The 17930-nt window shown below is 37.6% G+C and overlaps 2 protein-coding genes and 1 long non-coding RNA gene across 7 annotated transcripts in view; 2 read left to right on the top strand and 1 right to left on the bottom strand.

Moving 5' to 3' along the window:
- Positions 1 to 568: 568 nt before the first annotated feature.
- On the top strand, positions 569 to 1683 carry LOC131801300 (uncharacterized). Its single transcript, XR_009341773.1, has 3 exons — positions 569 to 1119; positions 1189 to 1436; positions 1504 to 1683. It is a non-coding gene; the product is annotated as an uncharacterized LOC131801300 (long non-coding RNA).
- A 502-nt stretch (positions 1684 to 2185) lies between these two features.
- LOC131801218 (oxysterol-binding protein-related protein 11) lies at positions 2186 to 3918 on the bottom strand. Its single transcript, XM_059119515.1, has 3 exons — positions 3304 to 3918; positions 2842 to 3238; positions 2186 to 2774 (listed from the first exon to the last, which is right to left on the bottom strand). The coding sequence occupies exons 1-3, from the start codon at positions 3389 to 3391 to the stop codon at positions 2588 to 2590; spliced, it is 672 nt and encodes a 223-aa protein (XP_058975498.1). The 5' UTR covers positions 3392 to 3918; the 3' UTR covers positions 2186 to 2587.
- Positions 3919 to 4403: 485 nt separating this feature from the next.
- The window catches only part of LOC101892109 (kalirin), a 144734-nt gene continuing 131207 nt past the window's right edge, over positions 4404 to 17930 (top strand). For 2 of the 5 annotated variants that reach the window (XM_059119510.1, XM_059119514.1), the window contains exons 1-2: positions 4404 to 4752; positions 8083 to 8601. In XM_059119510.1, the coding sequence (XP_058975493.1) occupies positions 8423 to 8601 (179 nt within the window). In that variant the 5' untranslated portion in view covers positions 4404 to 4752; positions 8083 to 8422. Of the gene's footprint in view, positions 4753 to 8000; positions 8602 to 17930 lie in introns of those variants that run through there. The other 3 variants (XM_059119512.1, XM_059119511.1, XM_059119513.1) reach the window with 3 other exon arrangements.

The following is a 17930-nucleotide window of genomic DNA, read 5'->3' on the forward strand; positions in this document are numbered from 1 at the left end:
AAAACTCCACACAATCGTGGCAATTAAATGCGTTGTGTTACTAACACTGGCGATAAGACCTACGATTATATGTAGCCTAAAGGTTTGGTGATTCAAAATTAAATCTCCACCTCACGACCCCGATTTAGAAAACTTTAGGTCGGGACTGAGATTTTAACATTGGACCGTGATATTGAAAATGAAGAAATATCGTTCAAAATGTATACTATTTAAACCAAGTGGCAGCCGGGAGGACTCTTTGAGTTACTCAAACGGGACCTACTTGCTTTAAATAATATATGGCTACAATTATTTTTTTTGCTTTCATCTCGGGCCCCACGTTGTGGGCGCCATTTTGTCACGTACTACCGTCAGTTGATTTCACATAATTCCTGTTTTCTATCAAACATCGTCATTGCTGGCATGTTGGCTTTTTGCACGGCTAGTGCTCGCCGGATGGGGGTGGTTCTTGACGACATTGACTAGGTTGGCAATACGTTAAACAAAAAAAATATCATGCCAGACTGATCAAAATTAAAAAAAAAAGGGTATTCCGAGCCCGAGAGAAATAGTAAACTATTAATGACTTTTACCACAGCATAAATAAGAAAAAGCAACCAGTTATATGGAAAAAAAATCATGAAAGTACTCGGCAGGTGTTAAACCGAGCTCTTCCCTCCCACTGGAACACTTGTTCCACCTTGGCAATCAAAACATGTTCATATTGCCCCCATACCTACCTCTTCTTTAGCACGTCACCCTCCTAACCTTCAATTAAATTTCCTTATGGAGAAGACATTTTAATTCATATCCATCGTTATAATTTTATTTTTAATTCAAGGTTCTTAATTTTTAATACAAAAAATTGTGGATAATTTTAACTTTGAAATTCACATTGTTAAAAAGGTTATTACTAGTGCAAAGAGTTTTTACTAGTGTAAAATATTCGAAAATCGTAAGTATTATAATTTTGAACGTTGTACATAATAACGAAACTTAGGTAAGTACCACTTCTGGGTATTTATTTAATAAATTTAATATAAGATGGCTGCTCTTCTTTCTTTTCCAGGGATGCTGAACAGAGGTCCTATTATGGCGGTGATTGCTGGCAATGGAGCTTATTATCCGTCAGTTAATCTCGTAAGTATGAGTGTTGTATTTTAGTTTTATAGTTCAAACCCTGAATAAAAAGTTTTCTTCTATTTTAAGTGGAGTAAAAGCAAAGGGACAACATTAAGCTTTTGTGTATGGGAGCAACTAACTCCTGGTGGTTAATAACCTGTCCTACCTGCCTAGAGAGAGCTCTATCTATTCGGAGAGGATATGAGAATAAAAATTCGAATAATAAAGAAAACAAAAGGAAATGTCTACCCTTAAGGCCACGTATTTTCTATACCCTTTTATTCTAGGTTTATGGGCAGTCCGTCCGTCGCAAGTAATTATCAATAAGTTTGGAGGTAAGTAATGAGTTAAAGTCAATAGCTCGTTTTACACCATATCAGTTTTATATTCTTTTATTTTTAGGTACCTCAGCACCGCGGAATGCCTGGTGCTCAACAGCGTATCCAACGATGGGCAGAGGAGTCGGGATCGGTGGTCCAAATATCGTTATCGATGCTGGCAAAGGTGTTTGGTGCTGGATTACTTCCTTTTGTTCAAAAGTTATTGAGGTTTTTTTTTCTCTTTTCGTGCAATAAAGGCAATAAATATTTTTAAAATTTTGTTTTGTGATATGCGGGTATTATTACACCGGTTGTATTTAACGTGTGTAAAAACTTTACTATTTTCTTTTTGCTCGATCCACTTCCTGCTGCCAAGAACTCCAGAAATAAAAAAAAAGACTTTGAATATTTTACATGGCTTATTGGCTCCCTATTTCCAATATGTTTTCCACATTTAAAATTTCCCTTTTTGAAATGACAGGATAAACAAACCATATGTCACTTGGTGTGACAGACAAAATTATACGAGTTTCGGTATGTGGCGTATAGATGGCGTGAGTACGCACATGACATAACCTTGAATACTGTTATTAGAGTATTCTTTAAGGTTATTAAAAAATTAAAATCACTAATAACAAAATGTCCTCAAAGTGGGATAAGCAATGCCTCCAATACTAGCCACACTTCTCTGAACTTCTAGAATTTGCATTAACCAACAATATTCTTTCAAAGGAAAACTCTATTCTAAAATGAAAGACCAAGGATAATACTTCAGAAGGCTTTTATTTAAACGTTTTTTTGCAATCGGCGTAATATTGTTATTCAATAAGTTTGTAAAAACTTGTCAATCGTTACGCGCTTGAAGCGTATTGCTTTTTTTTTGGTATATAAATCTGGACAAGTCGGAATGGTTGAATGATGTTATGGTTGTTACATTGTTATATGATATATGTATGCTATACATTTTATTATTTGCAAAGGGCAGGAATAAATGGTGCACTTTTGTTACGCTTTATAGGATAATAGGAAAAAGGGTGATTAAAAAAACATTGAATAAATTTAACAATAAACACAATAAATCAATGTAAATTAGTCGTGCCACAGTGAGTTGGCTCTTTTTGCTATACAACATGATTTGTTTGCTTCACGGGCCAAGCCGTGTAGCGCTAATTAACACTAGTTGTCTCCGAATGCGGTGTATGAATCTCTTGATGGCGCTGCAACAAGCTCAGGCACTGATGTAGGCATTGTGTACTGGCGGTGGATATTGCTTTCATTAACAACAGATCTGGGTCGGTAGGTGAAAATGTTTCGCATTCGATATTTTCAATGGCTCGAGCTAGGGAAGCATTGCTACAATTCAAAGAACAAAAAAGGAAAAATTAACAAAAAAAAAAAATGATTAGAAAATTCCCATTACCATTGTTCGGTTAAGTATAGAGCTTGTCGGGCCGAGGCCATGGCATCCGATGCAGCCAACAATTCGCGTGGTGGCAAAGGCGTTGAGTTGCTAATATCCATGGCCTTGGTGTGACTTTCCACCACAGCCCTCAAGCCATCTACCCATTCTTGGCGAGCTCTAGCATCTGCGGCTCTTAGTTTAATTGTATCACCGGAAGCGCAGCCGATAGAAAATGTGCGCGAATCTTCATCACTGGGACAAACAACGGCTCCCGCCAAATGTACCTGGCCACGTGGGGAACCATTTAAGACATGAGAAGGTGGTGGTACATCATCATTGGCCGATGTGCTATCAGACAAATAATAGCTCAGTATGCCGCTCTGTGGATCCACTGCAAACCATCGGTACTGCCATCCTAAAATAGTCGATACAAATAAAAATAAGAAAAAACATCCACCCTGTCAGGTGACCAGCACATACCTTTCATTACATTGGTGTACTTGCATAGCAAACCATTTAATTGATGACGTACTCCCTGATTCAGTACCTTATTTAGATTGGTTTCCATTTCTTGCCGTCTACCGCTGCTATCACTAATTGCTGGTTTCAATTGTTGATATGATGCTGTTGCTACTGCTGTCCTCTGATGTGTGCTACTTTGGGGTGGTATTGGTGTCGTTGCTATTCTATGATTGTCCTCCTCTCGCAATACGCTCGGATTAGAGTATATTCTCTTTCCGGCCGTATCCTCCTCGAATATCCCTGGATCTTTTTGTTCCGTGGCTGTTGATGCAAAATTTACGTTTTTGGTTTGGTGGGGTTCCTCCTCCTGGTTTGGGGTCTTTAATCGTGATTTGTTTTTACGATGCTGAAAAGTTGATTTTATTTTACGTAGAATTTTTGCGAATTTTTATAAACAACGTCAATTGGAGAAAATGTCAAATGTGCTGGTGATTCAACCACAGTTTGCTGGTTTTAGATAAATAGCACAAAATCTTATATGATTCCAGATATTAATCCCAAGAAAAAATTATCTGACGCACTTGATGAGCTCCTGTGTTTCCTGGGTTTTTTTATTGTGAGAAATACAAAGCTGACTGATTCATGTGAGAACGCTGTCAATGTATTGCTAACGTGATGCCGTTACATTTAATAAGGGTGGTTCACACCAGTGTGTTTAGTTTCTACTTTGTTTTGCCACTTTACCGTACTTCAAAGACTTGAAAAATAATATCAAAAGCACTATTATTTTATTGAAATTCATTAAAAAATCTGCAAACATACATATCTTTCAAATTTATTGTGCTATTTTTATCAGCTTTTTGGTAGTCAATATTGTAGACATGATTTTGACGTTTTTGTTCGGTGTCAATTCTTTCGATTGTAAAAGTTCTCATTTCACACCTTTATTGAACTAGGATTGAGTCCCAGGTTGCATAAAATATTATGGAGTACAACTATTTTAATTTTTTACAATGCGTAAACATTTTGTTTACATTCCCTTATTGCCCGTTACGTCCACCACTAATTTCCTTTTGCGGCTTATTAAAATTCAAAGTGACAACGTCTGCTGGGAACGGCGTTGCAAAAAAAGCGGTAGTGGCGGCTTTGTTCTTCTCTTCAATGGACATGATGAAGTAGTTAGTGGCGAAAAAACTAAAAAATTATGGGAAAATTTAATGTTTCCCCTTAAAAATACTTTTGAAAAATAAAATTTATAATGTGAATTTGCAATAAGCGGTAGTGTATAATAAATGCAATCACCGAATATACGGAAAAATGTGAAAAGAAAAAATGTAGTACCGCAAGAAGAGAAAAAATCAATGAGCATCATCAAAAGAAGAAGAAGCAATTTTTGAGGCACCACAAGCAATAAGAAAAGAAAAAATCTTAGCAATTATGTACATGTGTGTGTGTTGAGTGTTTGTGGTGCGTGTATTTCTTTCATTTTTCTTCATTTCAAAGAGGTCTGAGTTCCCTATTCTAACAACACCATACAGCACAACTGAGCCAGCCAGCCAGTCAACTAAAAAAACTTAATGTGCTGTAAAAAAAAGAGGGCTTTGAGCAAAAGCCACGACCGCGCCGCTGTGTTGTTACCATTGTGGGCCTGCTAATGTAATATGGAATGGAATTATTATTTGTTGGATACCTATCATTGAACAAGAATTGAACCGAGTGTCGAGTGTGGTTTATATTTATTGATTGATTTTTAATATGGTTTTCTTCCTGCTCTCCCTTTTGCTTAACATTAAACGTATGTTAGAAAACAAGAACAAAGAGTGTGTGTGCAAATGCGAGTGGGTAAATGCGGTATAATTTTTCCTGTGACATATGATATGTATGGTGGTGGTGCAATGCTCGGTCGCCCTCCCCGACTTTTTTTCTTATGGCCAAATATTTTCATTAATTTCCCCTAAATGAAGAAAATTTTAATCAGTCGGTGCTGATATTTTGTTATAATTTCGGAAACAATGCAGACGAGGGTGGAATTTTAAAACAAACAAATGTCAGTTGGCAGTTGGTTCCGAGTTCTACTGTGTACCAACACCCATATGTACAATGTCGTCGTCGTTGTGATGTGATGTGTGGTAGTCTTTTAAGCCACCAATAATATTATCCAGTTGTCAGTGTAGGACGATAGACAGTCATACGCCATGCATGGAAGTGAATTTACAAGTTTTTTAGTTTTCAAAAAATAAAAATCCAAAGAAAGAAGAATTGTGAAATACTAATTGAGTAAAGAAAATAAGTAACAAAAAATTGCAAAAAATGTGTGCGTGTGTCTCTTTTTTTGGAGAAAAAAAAAGAAAGCTATAATTGAAAAGTAAATCAAACGTCAAACCAACAAATCCAAATAAGTTAAAAAAGAAAAGAAAAAACAAAACAATAATATCCAAAATACAAAAAAGAACAAACAGAACTGAGCAAGAAATCATCAACAACACACACATGCTGACAGAGCTTTGACGTTGACGTCGCCAGAGCAGCAACAGCAGCGCCATTGTCTGTGTGTGCGCTTAATGTTTGGTTTGGTTGTGTCTCGTTGCCCTGGCTGGGTTGGTGGTGTAGTTTTGTTTTCATTTTGCGATTTTCATTTATCATTGTTTTATGTTTTCTTTTAACTTTTGTTGTTGTGTTGTTGGTGTGTGAATATTTTGTCATGACTTTTTGCCTGCTGATGCCTCTGCTCTTTTATATGTGCACTGCTGCTGTCGTCGCCGTTGTGATGTGTTCCGTTCTGTTCAATTCTGTTCTTGCCAAACAAAAGTTTTGTTTGCGAATTAGGAACAACTCTAGTTTAGTAAAAACTCTTAGATTTTTTCGAAATTTTTTCCAGAGGTAGGTATTTTTACGCTGATCCCGGGAAACTATTTTTTTCTTGGGGGACGGACCCGGGACCCCAGATTTTTGACCCGAAAGTCCGGGGTCAAGACCCCGCCTGGACCCGGATCCACTTACCCGATATAGACAATATGGGTATCGATTGAAAGCTTATGGAAATACCTATCCAACAAGTGGTCACGTGAAGGGGTAAATTGTCATGGTTCGGAAGTTATAGTCAAATTATCGTTTTTTTTTTTTATGAATTTTTTATGAAACCCCCAAAAAGTCAAAAAAGGGCCCATTATGGGGGTCAACAAAATTGCTTCCAAATTATAGCTGACATTCTTACCTTTCCAAAATGCTACAATTTGTGCTAATACCTTTTTCGGTTCCAGAGATATGGGTCTTTCCATCCGCATAACCCGATTCTAACCAGTTCATTAAAAAAGTTTCTAAATTTGGCACTTTTTGTAAATAGCCGGCCTTCGGCCGGGGCTTGAGATTTTCTCCTCTTGGTATGTCCTACACCGGATAACGCGAACCAAAGTTTTCTAAATTGGATACCTTTTGTAAGTAGCCGGCCTTCGGCCGGGGCTTGAGATTTTCTCCTCTGGGTATGTCCTAAACCGGCTAACGCGAACCAAAGTTTTCTAAGTTTGACACTTTTTGTATATAGCCGGCCTTCGGCCGGGGCTTGAGATTTTCTCCTCTGGGTATGTCCCACACGGGCTAACGCGAACCAAAGTTTTCTAAATTTGACACTTTTTGTAAATAGCCGGCCTTCGGCCGGGGCTTGAGATTTTCTCCTCTGGGTATGTCCCACACCGGCTAACGCGAACCAAAGTTTTCTAAATTGGATACCTTTTGTAAGTAGCCGGCCTTCGGCCGGGGCTTGAGATTTTCTCCTCTGGGTATGTCCCACACCGGCTAACGCGAACCAAAGTTTTCTAAATTGGATACCTTTTGTAAGTAGCCGGCCTTCGGCCGGGGCTTGAGATTTTCTCCTCTGGGTATGTCCCACACCGGCTAACGCGAACCAAAGTTTTCTAAATTGGATACCTTTTGTAAGTAGCCGGCCTTCGGCCGGGGCTTGAGATTTCTCCTCTGGGTATGTCCTAAACCGGCTAACGCGAACCAAAGTTTTCTAAGTTTGACACTTTTTGTATATAGCCGGCCTTCGGCCGGGGCTTGAGATTTTCTCCTCTGGGTATGTCCCACACGGGCTAACGCGAACCAAAGTTTTCTAAATTTGACACTTTTTGTAAATAGCCGGCCTTCGGCCGGGGCTTGAGATTATCTCCTCTGGGTATGTCCTACACCGGCTAACGCGAACCAAAGATTTTTCAATTTCATTCTTACGCAAAATATACCTTTTTTTATTGTTATGCGGATGGAAAGACCCATATCTCTGAACTCAGTAAAGGTATTAGCACAAATTGAATTTTTTTGGAAAGGTAGAAGTGTCAGCTATAATTTGGCATCAATTTTGTTGTCCCCCATAATGGACCTTTTTTTGACTTTTTGGGGGTTTTATAAAAAATCCGGGTCCAAAAAATCGATAATTTGACTATAACTTCCGAACCGTAACATCTTACCCCATCATGTGACCACTTGTTGGATAGGTATTTTCATAAGCTTTCCAAAGATACCCATATTGTCTATATCGGGTAAGTGGATCCGGGTCTAGTCGGGGTCTTGAACCCGGACCTTCGGGTCAAAAATCTGGGGTCCCGGGTCCGTCCCCCAAGAAAAAAATAGTTTCCCGGGATCATGGTTAAAATACCTACCACAGAAAAAATTTTCGAAAAAATTGAAGAGTTTTTACTAAACTAGAGTTAAGCCGCGAATTATTCTCCGTGTAGTTTGTTGTTGTGTGTCGGTGCCGTGCCGCCAGTGAGTGTGCGAGAGCTTAATATAATATTTTCAACCTAGGATGGCCCTGAAAATGTTTGCCAAAATTTTGCAAAAATCAATAAATATACGAAATGTCCCAAAATCTACTGAAAAAACAACAATAACAAATTTAAACACTTACTAATTATGAAATAACGAAAAAATAAACCGAAAGAAGAAAGGGGAATAGGAATAACGAAAATAAAAACAAAATTAAATTAAACAAAAAATCCATAAATTCCAAGTGAAATCAAGATTCCAAGAATTTAAAGCCTAAACAAAATTCCAAACAAATCGAAATTAGTGACTAAAGTTTCTCGTGAGAAGTGAAGAAATTTAACATCATTACCAAAAATTCTCCATTGTCGTCGTCGCCATCATGGACGGGCAACGCGCTCGCGACATTCTTACCTTGTTGCAGGAGCGCGTCGTCTTCCTTACCGGTGGTAGGGACAGACGTGGTGGTCCGATCCTTTGCTTTCCGGCAACACCCAAGCGGGATCGCTTAAAACCAGATGATTTGAGGCGTTTGTTGAGCTATTTGATAATGATACCTAGGTAAGTAATGTGAATTCTGTTTTCAATTGTGTTTTTTTTTTAATTGTTATTACTTTTCATTTGTTAAGGTAAATATAGAAAGTCATAGAGGGATTATTGGAAATTAGGGAAATGATCGATCGCTTTGCAAGTGGGTTGAGATACTCGTGGGAATTATTGGTAGTTGTTAAGGTCATAAATTGTACAATAGCAATCAAAATTTGATGGCAAATTTAATTCCACGATCCCTGATGAATGGGTGGAATTGGGACTCAGGGTATTATAGAATCCACTTATGGATTTTTTTGTACAAAAGAAGATTTTTAGTGAATAATACAAGGAAATTTAGAAGATCAGATCGTAGGTCACGAAAAGATGAAAAATCGAAATTTAGAAGATCAGAGATCGTAGGTGGCAAAAATATAAAAAACTCATGCATTTTGGAAAAGGGAAATATTTGGAGTGATTAATAATTGCCAAGGTAATAATTTTATTGAATTTTGGCAACATAAAATTTGTATTAAATCTATTATTTTCAGGTTAAAAAATGTAAAATAATTATGCAGTATTCAGGGCCAGGAAAGTGGAGAAATTTGGAAACACTCTCATAAGACCTACTCAAAAGAAGCATTTTCTAAAACGTTGGAGTAGGTTTTGAAATTTGAAATTGAAATTCGTGGTTTTAAGGAAATATTATTGGAATGCATGTGGTAGCTGGGATTCCGAAAAAGGAAATCTAATCTGCGTAAAGTAGGACAGGGAATTCCACAATGTGGTGTTATTTCCTTGGGCTTTTACGCTATCGTTTGGTTCAAACTCTATCGATATTTCACCCAGCCAAAAGTGGTCTTATCAATTTATCGAAAGACGCTGTATGAATCTTTAGTCTCACCATGATAGGATCTATGATCGGGAACAGTTCTAGCAGGCTAAATACTTCTTAAAAAAAGTTGGACAGGAAATTTCACAAGGTTTTGTTGTTGGAACACTTGAACCTATGCCTTTCTGATTTTTTACGCTATCGTTTGATTCAAACCCTATCAATGTTTCACCCAGGCAAGTCGCTTGAGTTATCAATTTACGGAATGACGACTTATGAATCTCTAGTCTCACCATGATAAGATCTATGATCAGGAGCGGTCTATGTTCTAGCAGGTGGGGTGCTATAACAACAGCTCCCACAATAAGAAAGGTTCCTGCGAGGGTCTACGATCTGGAATTTCCTAAGTTCTACTCGCCCTGAGTTCTACTAAAAGAACCAGCCATTCTAAAGTTGCCTACAAAAACCACAGCTATCTATGGGTGATCACGAACAAGTAGTAGTTGCTGGTTTGGTGACCCCTAATCAGCCAAGATTACTCATTTAACACCAGCATTGGTATCTATGATCCATAGGATAGTTAAGCGGCTCTCAAAGCTAAAGAGTCAAGTGCCTTTAAATCGAGATACACTCTTGCCAGCAAGAAAAGCCTCCACTTTGTCCAAGTGGAGGCTTGGACACATTAGGCTTTGTTGGGTTCCAGGATTTAGGAAAATTGTGAAGATTGAACTGGCTGATGAATAAGAACGAGGCGAATACCAGTCGATTGATCCACCAATTTATGAGACTGTTAAATCACCATTAAGCTATTGTATCAGGTGTTTCCAAAAATCTCTAAACGAAAAAGCTGGAAGAAGATGGCACTTGGGAACCAGTTGCAGGGTATCAGATGCCATCTGGCCAGTAATATCAAGAAGAACAAGCTTTATTATATCACATAGTAGGTCTTAGATAAGAATCGTGGTAGGCACACGGTTTGGTCACTGCAGTATGATATTTCTGACTACTGTAGGCTATGTGAAGACGAAGAAGAGGCAGGGAATATTGAACATCTACTTTGAAAATGTCTAACAGGAGACATATGTGGCGGAAAATTTGACGTTCTTCTCAGATATAGATCTCATTATCAATTACAAGTTTGTCAAAGCCATTCTCTGGCTAGGCAGACTAGACAGCTTGCACCTTGTTTTCTAACAACAGATATATGCTATTTGACAGTTGGGAGACTTTCAGACATAGATTCCATCTTCAATTACAAGTTTTCCAAAGGCATTACCTGGTTAGGCGGACCATCCAGTAAACTGCGTTTTGCCCTGTATCTTTAAAATTTTATATATTTTAAGTGATAATCATCAGGTAACGTTTATAACAGGAAGTTGAAGTTTGTGGCAGAGACATGGACCTCTACTGTCTTGTCAAGGACTTACCAAATTCTTTACTCCTTGGGTTGCCTTAAGGCTACTGAAACACCCACTTTTCCAATTAGGTTTCTATCTCTGTAGGACATCGCTATGATATTTGAATGTTTAGGGAAGAGCTCAATCAAACCTTACGACACCTTTTAGCTACTGAAACTGCCACTTTTATGTCTATCTCTGTGGGACATCATTATGACATAAGAAAGTTTAGGCTAGAGTTTCTTAATATTGAGGGAAAGTGGCTTTTTTACCCTTGAATGACTGGCTTCTATCGACGTAAGGTTTCTATTATTTATGTGATATGTTGCACTGTTTTAGAACCCGAAGTAAACTGGAGCAGGTTCGTATGCTTTTCAAGCAATATTCTGCAGTCTTATATAGAGTCCACTTTAATATAGTAGGATATGAATGCCTTCTTTCCATAGTTCTTGAAAAATACAGTGTGTATATTTTCTGCAAATATTCTCGAAAATGGGATGAAAGCTGTATGGATAAATAAATATCGCCTTTTTAACCCATTCCCCTTGAGTTAGTGTCAGTGACGGTAAATTGCTTGTCGTTGCTAAGATAAATGGCCACATTGAATAAATCTCATGATCTCAATACAATCAAAGAAGCAATGAGTTTTTGTTTTCACACCAAACGGATACTTCTATATTGACTGTGAATACACAAAAAAATTTTTTTCTTCTAATTTTCTATTTAATAGTTGCACCCATTATTTGGGAAAACCTCGTGGTGGTATCATCATCCATATTATCTTTTTATTTTTCGACTCAATCTTATTTGTTTGTTTTGTTATGTTACAGTCCATTTTATCTGTTTTTAATATTTTTTGGAATATTTTAAAAGGTAAATGGCACCACAAACCGGTTTTTAAATCTCCGATTATCAGTGACTTGGCGAGAAAACAGAAATGTTTGGCACCGTGATTATTTATTGACTTTTACAAAAATTCTAATCTAAATACATAATTCATATTGTTGACATCGATTTTTGAAGGGAACATGGAAATATTTTAAAGTAGTTGCTGCTTCTAGATGTTTGGATGTAAAACGGTAACAGCTCAGATTACACTTTCTACCTCCTCAAATATTTGTAAAGTAATCAATATTTTCGAGATTGGGGCTAGAGTTTATTTAACGCGAAATTGGGTGGCCTTACTTTGACAAGGAGGAAACGTCTTTATCGAAAACCAGTTTTTCGAAGAAAACATATTTAAAAAAGAAACCATGAAGTGAGGAAGTACCTAGGATTCTCTACCACATAGGAAAGGTAACAAACTGTAAAATATCTGGTGATATTTATTTAATAATATTCATTTTTCATTTTGAGTTTTTAATGACCTAAGAGATGAAGTTGGAAAGTGGAATCTAGCGAAGTCCCACACATCAACCATTATGCGACACTTTTTGCCATTGGTTAGGCGTCTTATCAGACATAATGGATGAAATTTCAGTGGTTAGTCGAAGATCAATTTTGGAAAGTTCCATTTATGCGTAGATCATTAGATAAATACATACGCGAATTGATGTGAAACATTTTTATACCCTTAGCCATATGGCTAGGGTGGGTATATGTAAGAAAGCCATATGGCTAGGGTGGGTATATATAAGAAAGCCATCCTTGGAAAACTTGGACTGATTAGGCTTCGTTGGGTTCTACGACATAACAATATGGTGGGGAATGAAGTGGCTGATGAAGACTGGCACTTGGAAATCGGTCGCAGAGTATCTGAGGCCAACTGAACGGTAATAACGAGGAGAAGAACAAGCTCCTTTCTATCACTTAATAAGTCTGCAGTAACTGGTCACTGCAGTATCAGATATCTGTCCTCAAGATGAAACAACGGTGTTCCTTACTACTGAGGTCTATGTGAACATGAAGAGTGGTTATATATCATTTGATACGGCCAAAACGTACCTCATCCAAATAACGGTTTTTATAGACCCTAGGTCTTTTTGGAACAAATCCGTTTCGGGACATTTGGAGACGATCTAGCGATGTCCGTCCGTCTGTCTGTCTTCTAGCTGGTGCGCACGATAACTCTCGAAGGGAGTATCCGATTTGATCCAAACTTGGTGCGTCGTAATATTATTATCAAACTTAGATCGAGTTCGGAGATGGACAATATCGGTCCACTCCTTCTGGTACCTCCCCCACAAAAAGTAGAAATTTTCAAAGAAAATAATTTTCTGCACAGAAAGATAATCCGACTTTGCTTCAACTTTGCAAATTCTAATATTGTCATTAGTTCAGGTGCGAAAATGGACAATGTCGATCCACTCCATCAATAACCTACCCCACAAAATTGGGAATAATTATAAATCTTATAAGTGTCCGATTGTCTTCAAATTACACATATCACAATATTTGTATTAACCCAAGATCTGGGGTGAAGATGGGATATATCGATTCACTCGCTCTGGTACCTCCCCCACAAAGGGTCAACATTTTAAATGTCTATGAAGCTGATAAAACGCGAAATTAACCTCCGATTTTATCCAAAGTTCGAACATCTCAATATTTCTATCAACACAAGATCTGTTATAAAGATGGTAGAGATCGGACCATGCCTTCTGGTACCTCCCCCACAAAGGGTCAAAGTTTCGAAACGATTACAAAATCCGAAATAAGCATCCTGTCCCCTTCATATTTCAAACTTCACAATATTTTTATTAGCCCAAGGTCTGGTGTGATGATAGGATATATCGGTCCACTCCTTCTGGTACCTCCCCCACAAAGAGTCAAAATTTTAAATATCTATGAAGCTCATAAAACGCGAAATTAACATTCGATTCCATCCAAACTTGGCAAATCTTAATATTTCTATCAACACATGATCTGTTATAAAGATGGTAGAGATCGGACCATGCCTTCTGGTACCTCCCGCACAAAGGGTCAAAGTTTCGAATAACCAAAACGATTACAAAATCCGAAATAAGCATCCTGTCCCCTTCATATTTCAAACATCACAATATTTTTATTAGCCCAAGGTCTGGTGTGATGATAGGATATATCGGTCCACTCCTTCCGGTACCTTCCCCACAAAGGGTCAAAATTTTGAATATTCATGAAGCTCGTAACACACGAAATTAACATCCAATGCCGTTCAAACTTGGCACATTTCAATATTTCCATCAACACAAGATCTGTTATAAACATGGTAGGGATCGGGCCACGTCTTCTGGTACCTAGCCCACAAAGGGTCAAAGTTTCGAATAACCAAAACGATTATTAAATTCGAAATAAGCATCCGGTTCTCTTCATATTTCAGACATCCTATTATTTCTACTAACACAAGATATTCTGTGAAAATGGGATATATCGCTCCACTCCTTCTGGTACCTCCCCCACGAAGGGTCAAAATTTTGAATATCCAAGAAGCTCCTAAAACGCGAAATTAACATCTCATTCCATTCAGAATTGGTACATCTCAATATTTCCATTAACACAAGATCTGTTATAAGGATAGTAGAGATCGGACCCTTCCTTTTGGTACCTCCCTCACAAAGGGTCAAAGTTTCGAAACGACTATTAAATCTGAAATAATCATTCTTTCCTCTTCATATTTTAGACATGCCGTTATTTCCACTAACACTAGATCTGCTGTAAAGTAGGATATATCCGTCTATTACTTCTTGTAGCTACCCCACAAAAGGGTCAAAATTTTGAATATCCATGAAGCCCCTGAAACGTGATATTAACATCCGATTCCATTCAAACTTGGCACATCTCAATATTTCTATCACCAGATATGTTATAAAGATGGTGGAGAACGAACTTTCCTCCAGACTCATGGGGGCACATCTGAATTTTTTTCATCGTTCTGTCCCACATTAATAGGGTATTTGGAATTCCTTCAAAAATTGAATTTCCATATATTTCCAATGCAACGCACCATAATCAAACCCCATAGTTTTGTACTTTGTTCTGCTTACTTTTTTGCCTTCAGAACCAAACCAAAAAAAAAAAAAAAACGAAATTCAAAACAAAACGAAAACGAAAAAAAAAAGACATATTTTTCCTTATATTTATTTCTGCTGTTACGCATTTGGGACAAACTGGTGAGGAGACTGACGACAACAACGACGAAGACTACGGCGACGATGGACGACTATGGCTGTCTGTCTGCCTTTATGAATGCATAAGGCTTATTTAAATTCTGAGAATGCGACAACGGCAACGATACACCGAGAGAAATGAGGCATTCCTTCAGATTTTAATTGGGTGTGATCAAGAAGCAGCTACTCTCTTTGGCCATTTGGTGGGACTGGGACTAGGGTCTGTCGCCTTGCAAATTGCTTGCACTCTCCACACCAAAACCGTCGTCAACCAGCCAGCAAGTGTATATGTACAGAGAATATATTGGAAGAGAATATAGTATATGATGATGACAATCCTAGTGGCCCTGCAGGGCAGTGTTGCTGATGGCGGCAATTTCTTCACTTTTATTTGTTTAAATGACGACCGAGCAAATGATTCATCATCATCGCCAACGACCAAAACAAAATCGAAATGCATACAATTTTTGTGTGTGGCGTTGTTGTTGCCTCCTTGCCTGGTTGGCCGCCTCCATCCACTGCCCTGCCATTGTTGCGTATATGCTGACTGTGTGTGCAGTTTAATGATCCTTTTTTGTTTGTTTCTTATTGATTATTCTTTCTTTCATTTTTGGTCATATGTTGTTTAATAAAGAAAGACCCACTACTAGCTAGATGGCTGACTGACTCTGCTTACCAGATAAATTTTTGATATGCATGCCGTGAAAACTAACCATCCCCTCTGCAAAAATCAGAAATTTTAAAATTCCCTTTGCCACAACTAAATCATCCCTCAAAAGTGGCAGTTTTTGTTTTTCGAATATGATTTGATTTTAACACGAACAATAATTATGAGCAAGTTTCGATTTCGTGACTTGTGACAATGACTGAAGATCATCCACTTTTTTTTTTGTTTTTGGCCTGGCATGTTGCAGTGGGAATTATGTTGATGTGGTGGAGATGATTTGTTTAAGTACCCATTATGTTGTAGATAATAATAGAATGCTAATCGATTGGACATAAAAATTGTTAAAATAGTTATTTTTATTACATGTTATGGAAAGGAGGGAGTGGTTCGCCTGGTGAATTAAATTTCCAAAATTCAAGGTTAAAGAACGGGGATTTTGCCATCATTTTTACATTTTTCTTTTTAGATTAAGTTTTGATTTGTTCGAATTGGTCACCTTTGGCCTTCAAACGGTCAATGAATGTCGCTGGACGGCGAAGCGCTTGCTTAAGGTGATCGACACTTTGGTAATTTTTAGTGCCAACCTTGCTTTCCACAATACTCCAGTCACAATAGTCCAACGGATTGGTATCTGGAGATTTTGGGAGCCATTGTGCGCTGTATATTGGAAAAATCCAGTTTAGTTCCAAAAGAAGGATAATATATTTTGGCAGGCCAGAGATTTAAAATATATGGGGAAGGGAGATAGTAGGGCATAGCTAATAGTATAGGTTCATAATTTAAAAATCGCGACTGTCATTAAGGTTAGGTTCAAAAATGTGCAGTTTGAGACCGCAGGGCCATTGTGTTGATGGGAAGGAATGCTAGTTAGAGGAATTTTAATTAAACAAGTAAGACAGTATCAGTCGGTTCTGCCGACAGCTATATATACCGCAGCCTCAAGTTATGATTATTCAAACTGTTGTCCCTTGAATGGGGGAGGTTCCGAAGCAGTGAGACAATATTGATCAATTCCTAACTAACCTAAGACTGATAAAAATATTACAACATGCCAGATTTGGATTATATCGACTACTACCTATACTTTATATGAGATACAGGGTAAGATAAAAAAAACTGCAAAAAAGTCAAAGGCCATATTTTTTACAATTTTTTTTTAAATTTTATTGAATGAAAGAAAAATAATGTCGGAAATTGCATCAAATTTTAGAATAAATTTAGTTTTGATCGGTCACGAAAGAATTATGGCCTTCAAACGGCCAATAAAACCGTTACACGCTACACGAATGTTGTTCTCCGGTATTTTGGCCTATTCCCGGCGAAGCGCTTGCTTAAGGTGATCGACACTTTGGTAATTTTGAGTGCCAACCTTGCTTTCCGAAAAACTCCAGAAACAATAGTCAAACGGATTTGTATCCGGAAATTTTGGTGGCCATTGTGCGCTGTGTATGGAAAAATGTATATTGGAAAAATGTATATTGGAAAAATTCAGTTTAGTACCAGAATAAAGAAAATATATTTTTTGGCAGGCCCGAGATTAAAAATATTTGGAGAAGGATTTCGGATTTTTTGATTGTTTTGGTTATTCAAAACTTTGGCCCTTTATGGGAGAGGCACCAGAAGTAATGGTCCGATCTGTACCATCTTTATAACAGATCTTGTGTTGATGGAAATATTGACATGTGAATGGATCAGATATTAATTTCGTGTTTTATGAGCTTCATGGACCAGTCGAAATGGTCCGATCTGTACCATCTTTATAACAGATCTTGTGTTGATGGAAATATTGAGATATACCAAGTCTAAATGGAATCGGATATTAATTTGGTTTTTTTTATAAGATATTCAAAATTTTGGATCCTTCGTGGGTACCAGATTGAGTGGTTCGACATATTCCACCTTCATACCCGACCTTGGGTTAGTAAAAATATTGTGATGTGTGTCATTTGAAAAGAACTAGATACTTGTTTCGGATTTTATGATCGTTTTGGTTATTCAAAACTTCGACCCTATGTGGGGGAGGTACCCGAAGGAATGGTCCGATCTCTACAATCTTTACAACATATCTTGTGTTGATAGAAATATTGAGACGTGCCAAGTCTGAATATAATCAGATGTTAATTTCTTATTTTATGAGGTTCATGGGTATTCAAAATTTTAACCCTTTGCGGGGGAGGTAACAGAAAGAGTGCAGCGACACCATCTTCACACCAGACCTTGGGTTAAAAAAAAAACATTGTGATGTGTGTAATTTGAAGACAATCGGACACTTACATCACATTTTATAAGAGTTATAATTATTGAAATTTTGATCTTTTGTGGGGGAAGTACTTGATGGAGTGGACCAATGTTGTCCATTTTCGCACTTGACCTAAAACTAA

The sequence above is a fragment of the Musca domestica genome, unplaced genomic scaffold, assembly GCF_030504385.1.
Source record: "Musca domestica strain aabys unplaced genomic scaffold, Musca_domestica.polishedcontigs.V.1.1 15, whole genome shotgun sequence".
Taxonomy (NCBI): domain Eukaryota; kingdom Metazoa; phylum Arthropoda; class Insecta; order Diptera; family Muscidae; genus Musca; species Musca domestica.

Bases quoted from the DNA above. Each gene is read 5' to 3' on its own strand.
- LOC131801218 (XM_059119515.1), bottom strand. From the start codon at position 3,391: ATGGAAACCAATCTAAATAAGGTACTGAATCAGGGAGTACGTCATCAA. The intron at 3,239-3,303 runs GTATGTGCTGGT...CGACTATTTTAG, and splicing joins GTACACCAATGTAATGAAAG to GATGGCAGTACCGATGGTTT. The intron at 2,775-2,841 runs GTAATGGGAATT...TTTGAATTGTAG, and splicing joins CTATACTTAACCGAACAATG to CAATGCTTCCCTAGCTCGAG.